At 45.1% G+C, this 21,008-nt stretch overlaps 1 protein-coding gene across 2 annotated transcripts in view; it reads right to left on the reverse strand.

The window, feature by feature from the left end:
• The window catches only part of PAPLN (papilin, proteoglycan like sulfated glycoprotein), a 178,001-nt gene that overhangs the window by 108,521 nt on the left and 48,472 nt on the right, over positions 1–21,008 (reverse strand). For both annotated transcript variants that reach the window (XM_029598705.1, XM_029598704.1), the window contains exon 3: positions 18,392–18,507. In XM_029598705.1, coding sequence (XP_029454565.1) covers positions 18,392–18,507 — 116 coding nt within the window. The remainder of the gene's footprint in view (positions 1–18,391; positions 18,508–21,008) is intronic.

Genomic DNA, 21,008 nt, shown 5'->3' on the forward strand with positions numbered 1-21,008 from the left:
CAACTTCTACTACAATTCTCTTTTCTCTGGTGAAAGCAGATTGGAGCTTTCAGATGACTTCTTGACACTCTCACACTAAAAGACTTGTAATCTACCAAGTTCTCTCCTTTCACATTTGTGATCCACACTTCAGACTGTTACAGTACCTCAGAATGAAGCAGTAGATGTTTCTCCTCCAAATCTCTTTGGCATGGACCCTCCAGAGCTTCCTGTCCTGTCCCCTTCAACAGACATCCAGTCCTTTTTTCATATGAAAACACTTCTTTAATACTCACACATCCATTGGCTACCACCTCACAAACCACTCCCACATTCCAACTGGGGTTGTCCCATGAACCAAACACTAGAACCTTCCCCATATTACAGAATAAGATAAACGTTTACCTTTTTAGAACAACCACCCTCCCGGAGTAAGGGCAACCATAATTCTCCTGCCCAAGAAGCCACCCATCTCTTGTAACCTCAAGATGAACCCTTTGAACCAGGACATTTCAGTAAAGTCTCCATTTTGGATAGTCCACTAATAGTGTCCAATTTCAAGATACACATGCACCCACTGGTTTTCAAGACCCTCCCATGGCCAGTTATCTCTTAGCCTCTCAATGCTCCTCTTTCATGGCACATAAGGTATTGTCTACACTGGTCTTTGAGGGTGGGGGTGGCACAATGGGCCTGGACATTAAGACTAGGTCCAGCCCTTCCTCACAGGCCCTGACTGGTGGCAGATGTTCAGGTTTCAGGGTGGGAGTAAAACCCAGAGCCTCCTCATGAAGCTACTGTACTAGCTGCTCCTGGCCCCTTCCCCCCTCATAGGGCTTGGTAGTGATAGACTGGATTCCAAGGCCTCCTCACTATGGCCTACCTCCTGGTCCACTTCATGAGGTCCTTGGGTCTGTGACTCAGCTAGACCCACCCCACCAGCCAGTCCAACCCTTTCCCTACTACTTCCCCCTACACCGGTACTTTAATAAGTTGAATATTGGCCTTAAGATTTATGCAAACCAGCAAACTTACCAGTAAAATATATAATCTAAATATAGAAGGTAAAGTTTGTCTATTTGTGGATGATACTAAGATCTGCAACAGAATGAAGGAGTAGAGAGAATGAAAAGTGATTTAAGAAAGCTTTAAGAGTGGTCGAAAATTTGACAGCTGGGATTCAATGCCAATAAGTGAAGAGTCATGCAACTGGGGTGTGGTTATCCAAAAAAGCTGTATGTGATGGGGGTTGAAAGACTGAGGTGCACACACCAAAAGAGAAATCTTGGGTGATAGTGTCTGGCGGATGGTGAAACAATGTGACAAGGCGATAGATAAAGCCAGAAGAATGCTGGGCTGCATAGAGAGAGGAATAGCCAGTATGAAAAAGGAGGTGATAATGCCTTTGTACAGGTCCTTGGTGAGGCCTCACCACAAATACTGTGTTCTGGAGCCCTTATCTCAAAAGGGTTTGAGACAGGATGGAGGCAGTACTGAGAAGGGTGATTAAAATGGCTTGGAGTCAGCATTGGAAGACTTATGAGGAGAGGCTGAAGGATCTGAATATGTATACCCTGGAAGAGAGGAGGTGCTGTTGCTATGGTTTGTTTAATAATTATGCTATTCTGTGTTGCATAATAGTTTAATTTGAAACATTAAAAATAGCAGACATGTTTTGTCTGATCACTCATGTTTTCTTAAAATGTTACACATCTTACAAATTCTTCCAGGGGTATGCAAACTTATGAGCACAACTGTATTTCCCAGGAGCACGCTCAGAACTTCAGTGGAAAGGAGGAGTTGAGAGAGGGTAGAGTGCTGGAGACAGAGATGTCCTTAGTATCTCAAGGAAGCAGTGGATTGAAGGTAGTAGTGGACAGGAGAGTAAGTAATCCCTTCAGGATTTCAACTATCTGGCAGAGCTTTGGATTCCCTCAGGATCTACAAGGAGGAGAGAGGAGACTGAGACTTTCTACAGGGTCTCAAAGGACAATAGCTGAGTAGTTGCTGGATAGGCCTATGCTCATCACTTTTGCATTTTGATATTGAAGGACTTTTGGATAAAAGTTATTTTGGGCTTTGACTTGACCAGTTTGATGGGAAGGGCATACCCCAGAAGACTGGGGCAAGGATCTGGTTGCCTGAACAACCTGAAGAAGCAAGGGTAAGAAGATTTTGATACTTTTTGATATAAGAACTCAAAGGGCTATAACCCATTGAGACAGTGTGATACAGTTTTTCCAGTGTGAAGAAAAGTTAAGACTTGGACCAATGAAATTTGGATGTTTTGTGCTTGGAGATTTTCTTCTATTTGGTTTTAAGAAGCAGTTTGAACCATGACATGCATGTTAGATTTCTAGGGAGCTACACATGGTTTAAATGGTGTCTTAGACTCTGAAACACATAGGAAGGAGGGAAAGGCACCAGATCTCTGCTTCTTGTAGCTTGTACTGGGCCATGGGTAGGAGAGAGTTCCAGCAACTGGCTCACATTTTGGCTATGGTGACATTTACAGATTCTTCAGTCCCACATGAGTTGGATCAGGAGGGTGGATAGTATTTTCTTTGTGGCCCCTATGGGCTGCATCAGAGTTGGGATTGGCGAAATAGCCTGATGACGCCCATAGAGGAGTGATGCCTGGGACAGATGCTCCTCACTACTCTCCTGCCTTCCCCTTGTCCTGACAATTTCTGAGCCCATGGGGGTGGCACAGCATTAAAGTGCCCTTAGAGCTCTGTCACCTATCGCCATGGCCATATTGGCCATAGTCTAGCTACAGCTCTGGTGTAGACTTATAAAGAGAACTCGAGCTGCAGGGTTTATTCCTGTGGTCTGACAGGAACAGGGTGTGGAGCTAAGGATTAACTGTGCTTCCCTGTGTAATTGTTAATTGATTTGTTTATCCTGTGTGTTCAGTTAGACTATACCGATGAGAGCTATTGGCCAGTTGTAAGGTACCTGTTTATTGAAATTGTTACTTAATGCCTGCACATACTTTCTGTGCATTTTCTGGTGCTCTTTGCAGTTTCCACTTTTATTTTTCCCATTTTCTCTCTTGTGCTTCTTAAGTACAATTGTTTATAAAACTTTAAGCTGTTTGGTATTGTTTTGTGGTTTGGTCTGGGGAATGTACTGCTACCCAGAAAATTCCCTATGGGGTGTCCTGGGTGTGATATCGAAGGGCTTGGGATGCTCTTTCACTCCCCTCCTTAGATTTTGTGAACCTGCATAGTTAATAGTATTTTTTCATCTAGGGTTGACCTCCCACCCTTGGCACCTGGTAAATCTAAATACCTCAGGGAATGTCACATGTCCTTGTCACAAATCAAAGACAAAGCATGCAGCAGAATCAGGGGCAGATTGGCCTATCAGGGGATTGGGCATCTTCATCTCAGCTCCTGCTGAGATCGCCTGCTGGTGGCCAAAATAAAGAAGAGGAACTGCTGTGGAAGAAGAGCTTAGTGGGGCCGCAGTGCAGCCCAACCCGCTGCAGCCCAAAGAAAGGCCAGCGAAGTCAGAAAAAGAAAGCATCTGTCAGTTGCAGTGCCGCTAGAAGCAATGGCCTTCTCCCTCTTCCCCTCTGGCAGTAAGAAGCAGTGCAGCCAAGGCCCAGAAGAAAGGAGGAGGTCTGAAAGGTGTGTGTGTGTGTGAGAGAGAGCACCTATATGCCTGTGTGCGTGAGAGAGAGAGAGAGAGAGCCTGTGTGTATGAGAGAGAGCGAGTCAACCTGTATGTGTACACAATGTTCTCTTCAAGGAGTGACTAGAGGTGTGCAATTTTTTTGTGTGTGAGCAACATTTTTTTAAACCAATAATTTTTGAGTGCCAGAATTAATGTTGCATTTCTCTGTATAGCACAAAGAAAAATTTATATGAGCGACGCTCTGAAATGTAATTCTTCACATGCTCATCTTAGAGGGAACTATGGTGTACAGTAGGTGAAAAAAAAGTCTAGGTGTGTATAAGAGAGAGAGCCTGCATGTGTGTATGAGAGGAGTGACTGCATATGTACAAGAGACACTGTGCCTGTGTGTGCCTGAAAGAGAGATTCTGCATGTGTGTGTGAGACAGCCTGTGTGTATGAGAGAGCGAAAGCCTGTGTGTGTGAGCCTGCATGTGTATATGAGAGACAGAGAGGGCCTGTACGTGTATGAGAGAGAGAGAGAGAAAGAGAGTGCCTGCATGTGTGTGACAGCCTGCATGTGTTTGAGAGAAAGAGAGAACCTGTGTGTGTGAAGGGGAGAGAGAAAGGATAAAGATTGTGTGGCCTCCTTCCCCCAAATCTAAAACAATTTCTGCGTGACTAGAAATAAAAAAATCCCAGGTATTTATTTACTTATTTTATGGTATGGAGAGCTGGAGATTTTTTAATCCTATTATTTTCAATTTTTTACTTTTTTTTACCCCACCCTAGCTCCGCTCCCCTATCTTGGCAAACACCACAAAATACAAATAAAAATATATACATGCACACAATTACACCTGCTATTTGGTGTGTGTAAGTTTGCTGAGAGAATGTATGTGTATACTTTTTTAAATCAAAAAGTGTGTGCATAAGTCCCAACCCTGCCCAGACTCCACCCCCTGCAACACCTCTTTTAAACAGGCGTGCACAGGGGCGGCTCGAGGCAATCTGCTGCCTGAGGCGAAGGATGAAATGGCGTCCTGCCCCCATGGCCTGGTGCAGGTGAAATCACTGAGGGCCAGGGCAGGGGGAAGGCAACGGAGGGTGAAGTGACTTGCCCATGGTCACAAGGAATGGCAATAGGGTTTGAACCCTGACTTCCCTTGTTTGCAGCCCACTGCTCTAAGCACTCATAAGAACATAAGAACATATGAAAATGCCATACTGGGTCAGACCAAGGGTCCATCAAGCCCAGCATCCTGTTTCCAACAGTGGCCAATCCAGGCCATAAGAACCTGGCAAGTACCCAAAAACTAAGTCTAGTACCCAAAGTTTTTGGGTCTGTTATTTTTTTGTTTTCAGTCTTTGGCATCCGCACTAGGAGGTGCTGGAGAAATGTTTAATGGGGCGGGGCGACTTTTGACCTCCCCGCCTCCTGGGTCTAGAAATAGGACTCCTCCATTCCCTATTGCCTGCCTCCCACCCTTCTCCAGGATCTGCCCCCTGGGGGTATGAGAGGTTGGTAAATGGTGGGAGTCTGTGTGTGTGACACACTCGCTCTTACAGCTGATACAAGGGTATTAGATGCCCTAGACAAACCTTGCAGCCTTTCATTCCCCCTCCCCTCCCCTCCCCACACAATTAAAAAAAACCATATGCATTCTTTTCCAATTTAAAATGTATTAACTTCCCCAACCAAAAAAAGGCAGATTGCATATGGAAAATAGACATTCAAAGTACAATCTTCTGAACTAAAAATATCATTTTCAACAACATATATATTATATAGGCATATGCTGCAAAAAATCACACTTTCAATAATAACAGTTTAATAGACTTAATAAACTACCTTTCTCATAGTAATCAAGGCGGTTTATTGGATCCCATATGGTATTAGGCCCATGGTAAAGGGCACTGAGTGTGGACTTGACCCACAGAAAGCCAGGAATAACCTGAACTACAATTCCAGCACTCAACCTATGAAAAAGCCATACTGCAAATATTACACCAGGCCCTAAACACCAATACACCTTCTATTAGGAAAACAGATTAAAGCCAGGTTGTTGTGGTTTCTGTGTAGGGATTTACATGCTAGCAGAATACCTAAAGCCTCAATCACACAAGCAGAACCCAGATAGACTCTCACCAAATACAGAATAAAGAGATCATAAAATATAAATCGAAATGTGCAGACACAAACTGAACTGGAACTCACAAGAAGCCAAAATCTGTAAGCAATGCAAACACAATCAAAAATATAAACCATTAAACATACCAATAAAAAGAATGTCAAATCTGCTGATAAATTCAGCCAATTAAAAACATGTATATATTCTGCCCTGTCTAGCATATGAATGCATATTCTTGCTATTAATAAAAACTATTTTGAAAAAAAAATGTATAAAAATGTTTAAAATATTACAAAATATTAATAAAATATTTCAAAACAGCAGATACATCACATCTAATAATTAAAACTAACAAGGATAAAAATAAATCTCCCACTCTCCATACCTGGGAACTTTAGATTTCCAGTCCTCCAGAGATTGTCGTAGATTGGAGGAGGGAGCACAAACTTTAACCTCTCACACACGTATATATACAGGTACTCTCACACACACACACATGCACACATACACATATACACACACAAAAACCCTCTCATACCCACACACACTTCACCTTGATCCCCGGGACTCTGGGCTGCAGTCACCGCACTGTCCCACTCTCTCTCCACCATGCTGTACTCTGTGCCGCGGGACCTTTCACAAAGCCGCACCACCGCGGGACACCGGGACCTATCTTTTGCTGGCAGGGAGAAACATATTCGCGCATGTTATAAAATAGCCTGACCGTGTGCACACATGTATGCAGTTTTAAGTGGACAGGCGCCCATGCACGCAACAGCCGCTTCTACAGCGTAAGTGGGGGGATTTTAAAAGGCATGCACACAGACACCATTACCAGTTTTCCCACTTTGTTCCCAGTTCACCAAGGCAAAGAATAGGACTTCCAAATCCCCCTAGTTTAATAGCCTCCCTTCTTCCTTGTTAACCTCGACCCTTAAAACCCCACTGATCTATTTGTCTTTCCTTCATAACTTGCACGTGATCCACAGCAGAAGTAAAGTTATGTGATAGGGGACCCCGGCGCACGCCTGTGTGCGTGTAAATAAATATGCGCCAATTTCAAGTTAAAATTCAGGAACGCCCATACCCCACCCAGACCTCGCCCACACCATTCCCCTTTCTGAACTTTTCATGTGCGCACACAGCAGCAAGTACACGCGCGTACATGAGAGGTTTTTAAAATCTGCTCGGCCTGCGCCGGCCCAACTTGTGCGCATATTTCCTGGCTTTGGCAAGCGCCAGGCTTTTAAAATTCACCTTTAAGCATACAAACGTATGTGCTCCCAATGTCCATGTGCATAATTTCATGTGTGTATTGGTGGTCATGCAATTTTCTAATGGGCCATTTCTGTGGGTAAAGCACTACTCACTTGCAGAAGCCCCTTTTGAAACTTATCCTATAGCAGTGGTTCCCAAACCTGACCTGGAGGATCCCCCAGCTAGTCAGGTTTTCAAGATTTCCACAACGAATATGCATGAGATAAATGTGCATACGTGCCTCCATAGCATGTACACTTTTTTTCTCACTGATATACATTGCGGATATCCTGAAAACCCGACTGGATGGGCGTCCTTCAGGACAGGTTTGGGAATCTCTGTCCTATAAGTAGCACATGGCATATTTTTTGTAGAGTTATTATTTATTTATTTAAAATATTTATATCTAATCCATCCATCACTCCTGGGCGGCTTACAAACTATATTCATAAATGATAATATACAAATACAGGACAAAGTAAAATAATAAATATAACAGATAAATAAATGTTGACTAATACTAAATGACAATCATCAACGATAGAGTTTAATAATCCGCAAAAATCTCATCATCATCAAGGAGCATCATAATAAACCGCATCATGGTTCAGTACGGCCAAATGCTTGTGAGAATAAAAAGCCTTTTAGTTTTTTTGAAAAGACTTATGAAAGACTCAGATCTTTAAAGCCAGTGTTACAGCATTCCGTATCACAGGTCCAGCCACCATAAACATCCAATCTCTGATCTCACATAATTGAAGCAGGCAAAATGATGGGATGGGACCTCCAACAAATTCTGTGACAGATCATAAAGCATGAGAAGGTATACAAAATTTTAGCATTGATGTGATCTGAGATGGTTCTTTATTCAGTAATTCTTGTAATGCAGTCAATAAAATTATAAATTGAACATGCCATGAAACCTGTAGCCAGTGCAAAAGATATAACACTGGCTATATCTGATCACAGCCTTGCAGCTGCATTCTGAACCAAATGTAGTGCAGAAATAGTACTAGCCAATAAACCGACGTATACACTATTACAATAATCTAATCCAGTTCGACCACAAATCATCAGATTCCAAGAAAGGTTTAAACCTCCTCAGCATACTGAGTTTATGGAAATAATTTTTAACAATGGACCTAACTTGTGGTATAAAGGTAAGTGACGAACCTAAGATGATGCTTAGATTACGGACCTGCTTGACAACTGGAATAGACTAGTCGCAAGCCTGTAAGGTCAATGGGATGTCATCGTGTGGAATTCTAGATAAAACTATGAGCTCAGATTTTTAATGGTTAACAGTAGTCCTTTTGCACTCATCTGTTGCCTAATCACAGAAATATAAATAGCCAGTTCTGAAAAGGCATAAGAGACTGGAATAAAAAACTAAATGCTATCAGCATATATTTGATATTCCATGCCAAGGCCACGGCAATTTGAAAATACTTTGCTAAATTTGCACTCTCTACGTTTCACCTGCTGCTCTCTCTTCCAGTTAGAATTATGACTTTTTAACTCCAAATTATTTATAGAAAACTTGTTTATGGATGTTTGAATTCCTGCTTTAATGACAGAAAGCATTTAATGCCCTGAGGGAAAAGAAACATTTAGACTGTAACCTTATCTGGGCAAGCTGTAACATAAAGGTAATGAGCTGAGCCTTTGCCAGGTAAAGGAAGTGAATCCTGTATTTAAACATCTCACTAGTCTTTTGGGAAATTTTTCAACTGTCTTCTCTCAGGGCTTTTCATTGATAATCATACTTCTTGGGTTTTGTCAGTGTTATAGGAGTCAATTCACCTAATTTAAAGCCAAAAGAAAGATTGTGGCAAAAAGCTTTTCGGGAAGGCTGGCAAGTATTGTTTATTTCCCTTTCTATGACTGTTATTCAGAGAAAGGGAAATAATTGTGCAGTATTTAAAAAATTAAAATAAAAATTGCTGTTCAAAGCTAAAGAAAAGGCTATGTGCGATACAGAACAGCAACAAATTGAGCAAAGGTTTGCCTCTCTGGAAGCATTTCTGGCCCAGACTGCTCTGAACAACATAAGCATTCAGACATTTACTTTCCGAGGGCCCTGACTTTTAAGGTCCGGGAAACTGATAAGTATGAGGAGGGTAACCTGCACAGTGCAGCAGATCCTGGCATAAGCATAAGCTTGCTAGGCAGACTGGGTGGATCATTTGGTCCTTTTCTATGTTTCTCTGTTTCCTTCTATGTTCAAATGCTAGATAGCCAGAGAAGTAGGACTTATCCGGGTACTTAGCAGCAGTTGAATGTCTGGTTATTTTCAGCAGCCTCTGAACAGGTAGATAAGCTGTGGGCGGGCGGTGGGCAGATCAGGACTGTGCTACTTAGCTGGATAAGTTATACGGCTAAGTTACGATATTCAGCCTTAGGCGGATAACATAGCCAGGTAAGTTAAGCCTGCTGAATAGCAGGTCTAAACTGATATGGATATGACTTCTCCGCCTAGGCAGCGCTTGCTATGGGGATATTCAGCAGCATGGTTGTGCTGCTGAATATCTCGTCTAAGTTAGCCGGATATGTCTATCCTTGCATTCCCATCAGTCATGCCATACTATATAGGGAATTCTGCCTTCATACATCCCATTCCCGCAAGCAACCTGCCACCTTCTACAATCCACCTACCATACAATCTGGCTAGTATAGAGCATAAAGGCTAGAATGCCCCTTCATACCTTCTGCAGTCATGGATATGAACAGGGATTTCATGTCCTTACTGTTGGAGGACCAATTTCAAAAGGTCATCCTCCAGATCAGACAATATGAGGTTAACCTTCCCTGGCTGTGCCACCTGACCCTGTATGGGACGGGGTAGGACTGTAAGGATTACCTAGATCGGATGTACCCTGTACTAGTGAGCCTGAGTCTCCATCTTTTCTCCCTGTCTACAATCCCTATGTACAGAACCATGTAACTGCATACAGGGCCAGATCTGCATTGCTGGCACCCATAGGCAGTACAGGGGCGGGGAGAGTTAGCAGATACATCCCCCTCCAGGATGGGGGGGGGGGGGGGGGGGAGGATTGTTCACTCCCAGCCACTTACCTAAAGCAGCACCCATAGCAGTGGCGGGAGCAGAAACCTAAAAAAGAAATTCAGTGTGGGTCCTGCAGCTGCATGCTCAAGGCCCTGCCTCTCGCATAGGTTTCCATAGTAACAGGAAGCTCGTCTGGGAAGAGGGGGCAGGGCCTTGAGCGTGCAGTGGCTGGCTGCAGGCCCAGCACTGAATTTGTGTTTTTAAATTGCTGCCACTCCAGGGCTGGGACAGCGTTGCTGTAAGTAAGTGGTTGGGAGGCAGGCCCAGACAGAGGCATAGCTGTACTGGCAACGCTCCAGTGCCTATTAAAATGTGATGCCAGAGGCCATTGCTTATATTGCCTATGCCTAAATTTGGGCCTTACTACATATATAATGTTTATTATTTTTCTATCCCAGTTTCCAAGTATCCTTGCATGTTACCACAGAAGAGTGCTGTGTTATTTCTACTTCACAGTAAGTGTTTCTCCTGGAGGCATGGAGGTCCCTGCTACACACACCTGGTACCAAACCTGAACCGCAAGATGGGGCCGGACTGGTAGCAGAAAAAAAAAAAATTACTCATGGAAGTAACCCTGCCATCTACACACAACTGGAGTTCATAGAGTAACTGTTACCCAGAGTCATAACTACGTATAGCCAATATAGCCAGTGGTGCCCCCTACTGCCATACAGTAGGGGGCACCACTGCTTCCTGCCCATTCTGCTGGAAAAAGTTGCCCGCAGGGCTCACGAGCTACTGCCACCCGAGAGCTAAATAAGAGCAGTTGCTCCTGCACCCTGTGCCCTGCCCCTCACACTAAAATGGCCTGCAAGGCTGAGGACTTAGTTTATTCATGGCCTGTGGAGCAGAAAATCAGCGGTTCCACCTCTCCCTGCCCCCACTTTGTGGCCCAACTGGCAGGAGAGCAGAGTTGGTGGGCAGCACTTTTAACTTCCTCCTCCTGCCGTTGGCTCTTCTCCCTCCCACACGGTTCAAAAGCTGACCTGTGCGGGAGAGCGAGGAGCCAGGCAGAGAGTAGAACTAGTCACTAGCTACCTCTCCAGTCCATCTGCCATGGGAGAGAGAGGGTGAAAGGTGTGTGGGAGGAGGGGGAAGATGAAAGGTGAACATAAGGGGAGAGAAGGTGGAAGGTGAGGGGAAGAAGGGAGGTAGAAAAAAGAGGGGGAGAGAAGAAAGGGAGGGGGTTGAAAGGTGAGGGGGAGGTTGGAAGAAGAAATGTGAGGAGGAGAGGGAAGAGAAGGGGTTGGAAGGAGAGGAGGAGAAGGGTGGGGTAAAAGTTGAGGGGTTCTAAGCTGAAAGGAGTTGAAAGGTGTGGAGGAAAAGGACAGAAGATTGAAGGTGAAGAGGGGAGGGTAGACGATGAGGGGGGTTGAAAGGGGGAGGAGGTGAAGTAAAAGTTGATGGGGTATTTATTTAAAAGATCTATATTCCACCAGGTGCAACAATATTGCTCAGGGTGGTTTACAATAAAAACATGCAACCAATAACATTAATAACTAACTGGCAAGATATCACAGACTAAATAAACGTTGGATTACAGAATAAATACAGCTGCAAATAGTGGATTAAGGAAAAGCATTAGAGAATAATAGCACTTTAAGCATTTTCTCCACGTCAGACTCCTCTTTTAAAACCATGGGGAGGGAATTCCAGAGGGGTTAGAGCAGTTACTGAGAGAGCACAACCACAGGTAATTGGATCAGTCTTAAAAGATGGGCTAGACAGCAGCTTTTTCTCTGATGACAGCAGAGGACAGGTGGCAGTATAGTCAAGCCACAGATTTTTAAGTCCACTGGACCGCCCTCACCAAGGGCCTCATATGTTATGACCAAGACTTAAAATCTTACTCTGGTAACTTGTGACAACCAGTGAAGTTTCTTTCAATTGTGGAGTAATGTGATCAAAATTCCAAGCTGAAGGACCCAAAGATGCCCTTTGGGGAGACCCCAGTATAATGAGTTGCAGTTGTCCAGAGAGATAAATATGGATGCCTGAACTACTGAGTGAAATCAGGAGTGGAAAGAATATACTTGAATCTCCTCACAAGCTCTAGCTTATGAAAAACAAATTTAAGCAAAGCCCTAACCTGGGGTTTAAAAGTAAGAGCCAAGATAACTTCAGAATCTCTCACCTCAGTCAGTAATGGGTGACTGATCCCATCAATCTGCAAACAATGCCTCACTCAGGATGGGGTCACAGCTGACCCCTGAGACTTCAGTCTTTTTAAGATTCAGAGAGAAATTCTCAAGCCACCCTCCAGCCCTTGATACCTTGAATACAGTCAGCCAGCTGAGTCAAAATACACTGAGGGGAAGATCTAGTGGCAAGAAATAACTGTATGTCATCCACATACATTTAACAGTCTATACCATATGAGGCTATAAGTGCACAGAGGGGATGTATAGAAATGTTAAACAGGGATGTGGATAATGTCCGGCCCTGGGGCACACTAGATGTTAGGGGTTTACGCAGGAGTAGTTCTTTCTTTAGGCAGGGTGAGGCAACTGCCTTAGGTGGCAAAATTTTGGGGTGGCAGAAAACACTTCCTAAAATGCCCTGCAGCATGTTCTTTCACTTAGGGGGTTATTTTCTAACCATATCACATGCGAAAAGGGACTTTTGCATGTGCGATAGCTAAATCAGGGCAGAGTCGGGGCGGCATCGGCACCGGAAGAGGAGGAGTCGGGGCGGCACCGGGGCGGAAACATCGCTGGCAGCGAAAAGGTAAGAACCCTTATCGCTGCCAGTAGCGCGCCCAATAGCGCCACCTTTTAGGATGGCGTTATTGGGTGCGAAAGCGGCAGCGATAACACCGCAGTGGTGCGATCACTGCCGGCTTTCGCAGGCCCCCCCCCCCCCACAACCCCCCGTTACCGCACAATTCAAAGAGCTCTGCACCGCGGGAAAATCCAGGCCTTAATGAACCAAAATAAAGTAATTTGAAAAATGCAGCAGAGCTCCCTGGAGCCCAGTGTTTGATATCACCGAGATGCACAGGCTCATGCTCAGCACACTGTCTGCTCTGCCTCGTGCTCTAGAGCTTTTGATCTCATCAGGGCTGAAGGTGGGTCCTGGTCCCAGGTGCTCCATGGTGCCTGTCACCTGTTTACTATGGGCTACAAGTTCAGCTGAACTCTGCCACCACTGGCATCTTGAAGTAAGCAAATCCTTTGTCTTATTATCATTGTCCCCTATTGTTTGCTCCACATGACAGTGACTTGAGGGAGGGGAGGCTGCCAAGGTGGGGGCAGTCCAAGGAGACGGGAGAACGGAGGAAGCATTGCAGCGCACGGATCACGGACTGGGAGTGATGAGCAGAAGGCCCTTTTTCAACAGCAGCACTGCAGGGACAAACTGAAAGCTCTGACTCTGGTTCTTCAACCCAGTTAAGAGGTGCTCACTGCTCAGAGTCAAGGAGAAGGCTGGAGAGGAGGGAACATGCTACACTGTGTTTTACAGTTTCTCTCTCAATGGAGTAGGCAGCAGAAGCACTTTTTACTTGATTACTGACTCACAGACTACACTAATCTTCCAGGTACTTGGTAGGGTGGGGAGAGAATGAGGTGGAGTGAGAGAAAGTGAGAGACTGGTTGGGGAGAGAATGTGACTGGTGTGAGAGAGAGGGGTCGGGGTGGGGTGCATAGTGTGAGAGAGACTAGTTGAGGAGATGACTGGTGTGAGATTGAGAGAGACTGGTCAGGAGTGATTGGTGTGAAAGAGAGAGAGAGGGAGAGACTGGCCATGTTATGTATTGGCCTTGAGTTCTGGTGAGGGGGCACCCTCTCATCCATTGCCTCAGGCAGCAGGTTGCCTTGAGCTGCCCCTTGATTTAGGCTCAGATAAACACTCACCAATTTTTACTTGCTGAGATTGATCAAACAGGAAGGAACTAAACCAATGAAGGACAACACTTCACACATTAATCGATCTCATGCAATCAGACGTTCCCTGATGACTAATTGTATCAAATGTAGATGAGACATCAAGCAAAATCAGTATAATGGATCTGCCTTTGTCCATCTCACATAGTAAAAAAATCATTCAAGGAAATCAAGAGTCTCAGTACTGTAACCAGTCCTGATCAGAGTCAAGGATATCAAAAAAAATCCATAATGTCCTGAAGTTGATCTAGGGCACACTTCTCAAGGATTTTTGTTAAGGCAATTAATTAGGGATAGGTCAATAGTTCGAAGGACCCAGAAAATCAAGTGAGGATTTTTTAAGTACTAGATGTACTACTGGTATTAAAGGCGGACTTCCACTCATCCCCTTGTTTAATATGGATGAGATTGTAAGCCCCTCTGAGATCAAGTTTTGTGAAGATCTGGGCTCCTTGAAGGCAGTCGAAAAGTTCAGATATAAGAGGTAGAGGGTAGCAATCCTTTTTTGTAATGGGATTAAGATCCTTGTAGGCTATACAGAGTCGGAGTGTTCTGTCTTTTTTTGCAACAAAGAAGAAGTCCGCTCTGGCGGGACAAGGGTGGATGAAACCTCTTGCAAGATTTTCCTGGATATAGTCACTCATGGCATTGGTTTATGGCTCCAAGACGTGGTATACCCTTCCTTGAGAAGGTTCTTTACCCTGGAAAAATTTGATACAACAGTCATAGGAACAGTGAAAGGGTAACGTTTCTGCCTTCTGCTTGGAAAATATATCCTGATATTCAGCATATTGAGGAGGAAGTCCCATCTGGGCAGCTGCAAGAATCAGACAGGCCAGAGGAGTGACAGAAGCAAGGCAGGTAGATGAACAGGATGGGACCCACTGAGCCAATTCCAGCAAAGACCAGTTGATGGTGGGCTGATGTTTTTGAAGCTAGGGGAGTGTAGGAGTCCAGAAATGCTTCCGAGAATAAGTGGCTTTGACCCACAGTGAAGGACACAGGGTCAATGAGTTGGGGAGCAGAGGATGACCAGCCTAGGGTCAACCCTAGACATGAAGGTTTCCCTGTTTCTCAGGGCAGTTGGCCACAAGGTACCCGCAACCTGCACAGTACATGCACAGGCCCATCTGCATTCTGTGTAATTTCTCCTCGGGGCAGATGGCTGCAACCCAGCTGCATGGGTTCCTCAGGAGGCTTAACCTTGGGAGCCTAGAATGTAGATGGAGAAGATGGATTCTGGAAGCGAGGAGCTAGAAGGATAGGCCGCTGAGCTTTATTCTCTTGAGACTTTTCCTGGAATCTTTGGTCAATGCGTCCTGCTAAGGTGACAAAGTTATCCAGGACATGGGAACCTCCCATCCTGTGAACTCATCCTTGATTCGGACTGCAAGACCTTGAAGGAAGATGGCTGTGAGGCTACCCTCACCCCAGTTCAACTCAGAGGTGAATGTTTGGAACTTTATAGTGTATTTGGTGAGAGTCCAGAAGCACTGGTGGATCTGTAGCATTTCAGCTGCTAGGGAGGCGTCTCTTCCGGGTTTGTCAAATATGAAGCAGAATTCATTTAGGAAACTTGTGAGGTTCTGGAACATGGGATCATCATGCTCCCAAAGAGGAGAGGCCTAAGCCAGAGGGAGAGGATGTATAGTATATGACTTTAGAGCGATCATCCGAGAAAAGGCTGGCCTGCAGTTGGAAACGCATTCAACATAAATTAATGAAACTCCAATACTGATTGGGATCGCCCATGTAACGCAGAGGCACCGAGAGCTGCGACAATGGACTAACGGTAGTGGCGGCACTAGTGGCAAGGGAACCACTGGAAGCAGGGCTGGGACTGGCTTGATGGCATCCATCTTGACAGCCAATCTTTCCAAGCCAGCGGTAACCTAGTTCAATCCCTGCTTTTGTTCCTGCAGCCTCTGAGACAGGCCGGGTATGGCTTGGAGCAAGGAAAGTACTGCTGGGTCCATGGCCTCAGCAACCTGTTAGGATTGTGGATCCTTGTGTTGGGGTTAGGTTGATGCACAGGTGGAGCAGATAGGTGCAAAGACTGAACTGGACCTTTGCCTATACCAATCCCTTTCCCCTCAGGGTGAGCCTTCAGGTTCCAGGAGCTGGCAGGTCTTAGGTGGCAGTCTCTGGGGCGTAGGCAGAAGAGTAATTCTGGAATCAGATTGAGGTTGGAATTGGGCAGCAGGCAGGAATCAGGGTTGCCAACCAGCTCCAGATTTTCAGGACAGGTTGATCCAGTCCTGGTTTTACTCCCCTGCACGCAGATACTTATAGTCTTGATTTTCTTGAGGGAAAGCAATAGGTAATCAGAATAAGTCCCATCATGTAATGAGGTAAAACCAGGACTGGATCAACCTGTCCTGAAAATCTGGAGCCAGTTGGCAACCCTAGCAGGGATATCGAGAGTCCGGGTTAAGATCAGTGACAGGTGGCAGGCAAGGATATCAAGAGTCCAGGCTGAGGTCAAATTCCAGGGGTCCACCCGAGAGGGAGAAAGCAGTAGGCTGGGAGATGAGGATGGGGCTACAGAAACAAAGGCAGACACAGAGCTGTAGGCCCACACTATCCCCGCAATAACTGCCTTCTAAAGGCAGTAGAATTGGACCCCTGAGCTCTGCACAAGTGATGGCTGGCTGAAGAGAAAGGATCATAGATCCTGGCCAGGGAGGAGGTAGGAATTGAACTGGAGGTCTGTGGGGAAGGGGGACAGAGGAATTCAAGGTTTCAGGGCAGCAGGGCATCAGAAGTCCACAGTGTTGGGAAATCTGAGGTCCACTGGGAGAGCGAGGGGACAGCATAATGTCATCAATGCCTAGGGACAGCAAAAGCTCAAATTTGTCCCTCTGCTGCTTCATAAGTACAACCTGGCTGCTTGCTATTGCTCTCACCTGAAACACTTGTGACAGGAATGACATACATGGAATTCTAACTTCTAATATTGCCACAGGCCTATACAGTTGTCACTAGTTTTAAATAGTGCAAGAATAAAGTATGATTTGAATCTTTCAAGACAAGCAGATACCCTCTTTTTGTGTGTTGCATATGCCTGTATAGCTTCTACCACAAAGTATTTCAAGTGCTTTCTATTTTTTATGAAAAGCAGTGCTTCTTAAAATTCCCTTTGTTCTCATCTCTCTGCCCATAATTTCATTAAATGGCCACTGGTCTTAACAACAGTAACCAAATCAAGTCAGGTAGTGAGGTTTTTTACACGCCCTTTATGGAATGTATAATAAAAACCATATCTCCGGCCAGCTTTGCGGCTCAGTGGCAGTGGGGTGTGCTGCCATGCTAAAGATTCCCAGTTCAACCCCTGTGTCAGGTGTTCTGCTCCCCGGGGTGGTCAGGGCTAAGGATGCTGCAAGCGAGAGGGCATTCAGATTGAGAGAGGCAGTGGCGGGAGCCCTTGCAATAGCTCCTGCTGCTGTTGTGCTCTGGGGGAGCTGAGGAGTCAGTGCAGTGCACCTGGAAGTGCCGGCTAGCACAGAACAGAGTTGCTGTACTGTGTGAAAGGGCCCGATAGCCTAGTTTGCCTAATGGAAGAGCCAATCCTAGAACTATAGTGCTTCACAGGCAATATTTTTGCCCATTTCAACCATGACTTTTTTATTTTATATTTGGCATAAGGTAATGAAACAATATTTTGTTTACATGAAACATGACTACCTAGGTAGTCTCTCGTTGAAAAATATCTATAAGGCACATGAATTCAAAAGTCCTTGAGGACCTAGCAGTCACATCATCTGTGGGGGAGCTGTACATGTGAAAATATGCATGTAGCTTTGAAAATCAAATGTACATGTGTATTTTCCCTCCCCGGACCCATCTCTGCCCCTGCAGGATGGCCCATTTTTGCCATCGCTAAATCTAACTAGCGCAACTAAGCAGTTAGATTTCGCCGTGGTGAAGGGTGCAATTTTCATCGCAGGGGATCCAGCCAATTAACTCATTAGTTACCTGATTAGAGCCCACTGAAAACTATCCTCAGTCTAAAATTAAAAGTGTTTATCATATATAATATTTATTTGTGAATTTAATTATTACATTTTATTACTGAACATCAGTATTTTGTTTTGCTTGTTAAATGTTTAATAAATGAGCATAACCTAAATGTTGACTTACTCAAACTTAAGCATTGCACAGAATTTATATTTTCCCTCCTTAGATCCAAAAATGTTGAACTACCTACATTACAGAAATAGTCATCAAATGAAGAAATGTGAGTTGGACACAAATATTTGTCACATTTAGGTACCCGAATGGTACCCTGAAATAGACCATCACACATTATTCTTTACATCTGGTCCTCCATGCCCCTCAGATAAATGGAGTCCCCTTATTTACAGGAGAGGGTAGAAAAATCCTTAACCATAAGACTTCAAGTCAAAGAAATGGGTATGCCCCCTTGGCTAGGGGGAAAAAATTTTACTTACCTTTGGGAATAACATTGGCGTTCTCTAAAACTTATTCCTCCACCACATGTCCGACTACACTCACTCCATTCGCCCCAGCTGCCCCAGAAATCACTTTGCCTTTTTGACTTTCGAGCCTGCCAAAAAATAAATAAATACATGAAAAATAAAAGCTTAGAGGTCCATATTCAGGCACAGTCCAGATAGCAAAGTTAGGGCTAGATTCATCAAACTATTACATGCAAAAGGAAGAGGGGTGTGTTTTATGATAATAGCCTATTTATCACAATGTGTGCTATCTTAGCACTCTCACATAGATATTACTGCCTTTTTCACAATTTGTGGTAATACCACAATTATTGCAGGAGAGAGAGAGAGAAAAAAAACAAGAGAGAGAGAGAACCAGCCTAACTATAAGGCCCTTCTAGTAGTTATTTATATCTCTGTAGGAGGCCCACCTAGTAACTCGATGTGAGGTTTAGGTAGTGTAGGGGTTAGGGGCCACTTTGACATGCAGATTGAGACGTATGAACAGAACAGTACACTCTTGTGAAGATTTGACGTCCTTCGGAGTGAGGAAACTCACATAAAGATGAGATTTGTACAATGTTCTCTCAACCTGGCTTGATGGACTCTCTACCTGGGTAACATCAAGCTAGGTTGAGAGAACATTGTACAAATCTCATCTTTGTGTGAGTTTCCTCACACCGAAGGACATCAAATCTTCACAAGAGTGTACTGTTCTGTTCGAACATCTCACTCTGCATGTCAAAGTGGCCCCTAACCCCTACAGTACTACCTAAACCTCACTTCGAGTTACTAGGTGGGCCTCCTATAGTAGCATAAATAGCTGCTTACATCCACTATGTTTTCTGTGAAGAAATATTTCCTTAAATTAATCTTGAGTCTATCCCCTTTCACCTTCATCAAATGACTCCCTCATTCTAGAGCCTTCTTTCCTTGAAAGAGTCCCGCTTCTTCTGCATGGAAACCTTGGAGGTATTTAAAATGTGTATCATATCTCCACAAGCAGAAATGGAGAGTTAAACTGCACTCAGAAGTCAAATCATCAGTAAGGAGAGATGCAGTTGAGTATAAAGTCTTTACACTTAAACACCAAGGGCCGGATTTTAAAAGCCCTGCGCGCGTAAATCCGGCCGGATTTATGCGCACAGGGCACTCGTGCGCCGGCACGCCTATTTTGCATAGGCTGCTGGCGCACGCATAGCCCTGGGATGTGCGTAAGTCCCGGCGCTTCATAAAAGGGGCAGGAGGGGCGTGTCTGGGGCGTGTCCCGGGGTCAGGGGGCGGTTCGGGGCGGGTCCGGGGGCGTGGTGCTGGCCCGGGGGCGTGGCCGAGGCCTCCAGACCAGCCCCCGGGTCGGGTGATGGCACACCAGCAGCCCACTGGCGCACGCAGATTTACACCTGCCTCGTGTAGGCGTAAATGTGCCGTCAAAGGTAGGGGGGTTTAGATAGGGCCGGGGGGGGGGGGGGTGGGTTAGGTAGGGGAAGGGAGGGGAAAGTGAGGGGAGGCGGAAGGAAAGTCCCCTCCAAGGCCGCTCCATGAACAAGGTGAGGCAAACGGGGTGAAGCCTGTCTAGCACCGACGGACGCAATAATACCCCCTTCAAAGGGCGTCCACGCTGTTTCCTATCAGGTCTTGGTTTCTGAGGATGCAATCTATGGAAGTCTTGTAGCATCTCTTTATCCAGTATATTAGCCAAAGGAGTCCAAGAGTTTTCTTCAGGTCCATAACCCTCCCATGATAGGAGGTATTCTCATACTCTGCCTCTTTTTCTCACATCGAGAATAGCATCTACCTTGTATTCAATGTCTTCTTCTGCATCTATAAGTGTAGCTTCAGGTGTCTTGTTGGAGAACTCACTAAGGATTAATGGCTTCAATAGTGAGACGTGGAATGCATTGTGGATCTTCAATGTAGATGGTAGCTTCAGACTATAGGTGAGATTGCCTAATTGTCGGAGAATGGGAAATGGTCCAACGAAGTGTGGAGCGAAGCGAGCTGAAGGTAGTTTAAGTCTTAAGTGCTTAGTGGATACCCAGACTTTGTCACCAGGCTGGAAATCTGGAGCTTTGCAGTGGTGAGCATCGTATGCTTTTTTAGCTCGAAGTCCTGCTTTAAGAAGCATCTCTTTTGTCTGAGTCCAAAGTTGTTGAATATCTTTGGCAGTAGATTGAGCTGCCGGGGACGACACTGATAATGGAAGTGGCAGTGGTGGCAGTGGTAGTCGTCCGTAAACCACTTCGAATGGTGTTGATCCAGTGGATGTTGCTGGATGAGAATTGATGACGAATTCAGCCTAGGGCAACAGTTCACTCCAATCATTCTGGCAAGTGTTCACGAAGGCACGAATGAACTGCTTGAGTGTCCTGTTCATTCTCTCTCTTTGCCTGTTAGATTGTGGATGGTATGCTGAGGTGAAGTTGAGAGAAATATCAAACTTCTTGCATAGTGCCTTCAGAACTTAGCTGTGAATTGGGATCCTCGATCGGAGACTATGTGCTTAGGCATGCCATGTGGGCAGAAGATGTGTGTGATGAAGAGCTTGGCGAGCTCCATGGCGGTGGGTAAGCCAGGGAGAACCACAAAGTGAGTCACACCTTGGTGCAGCATC

Source organism: Rhinatrema bivittatum, chromosome 4, assembly GCF_901001135.1.
Source record: "Rhinatrema bivittatum chromosome 4, aRhiBiv1.1, whole genome shotgun sequence".
Taxonomy (NCBI): Eukaryota; Metazoa; Chordata; class Amphibia; order Gymnophiona; family Rhinatrematidae; genus Rhinatrema; species Rhinatrema bivittatum.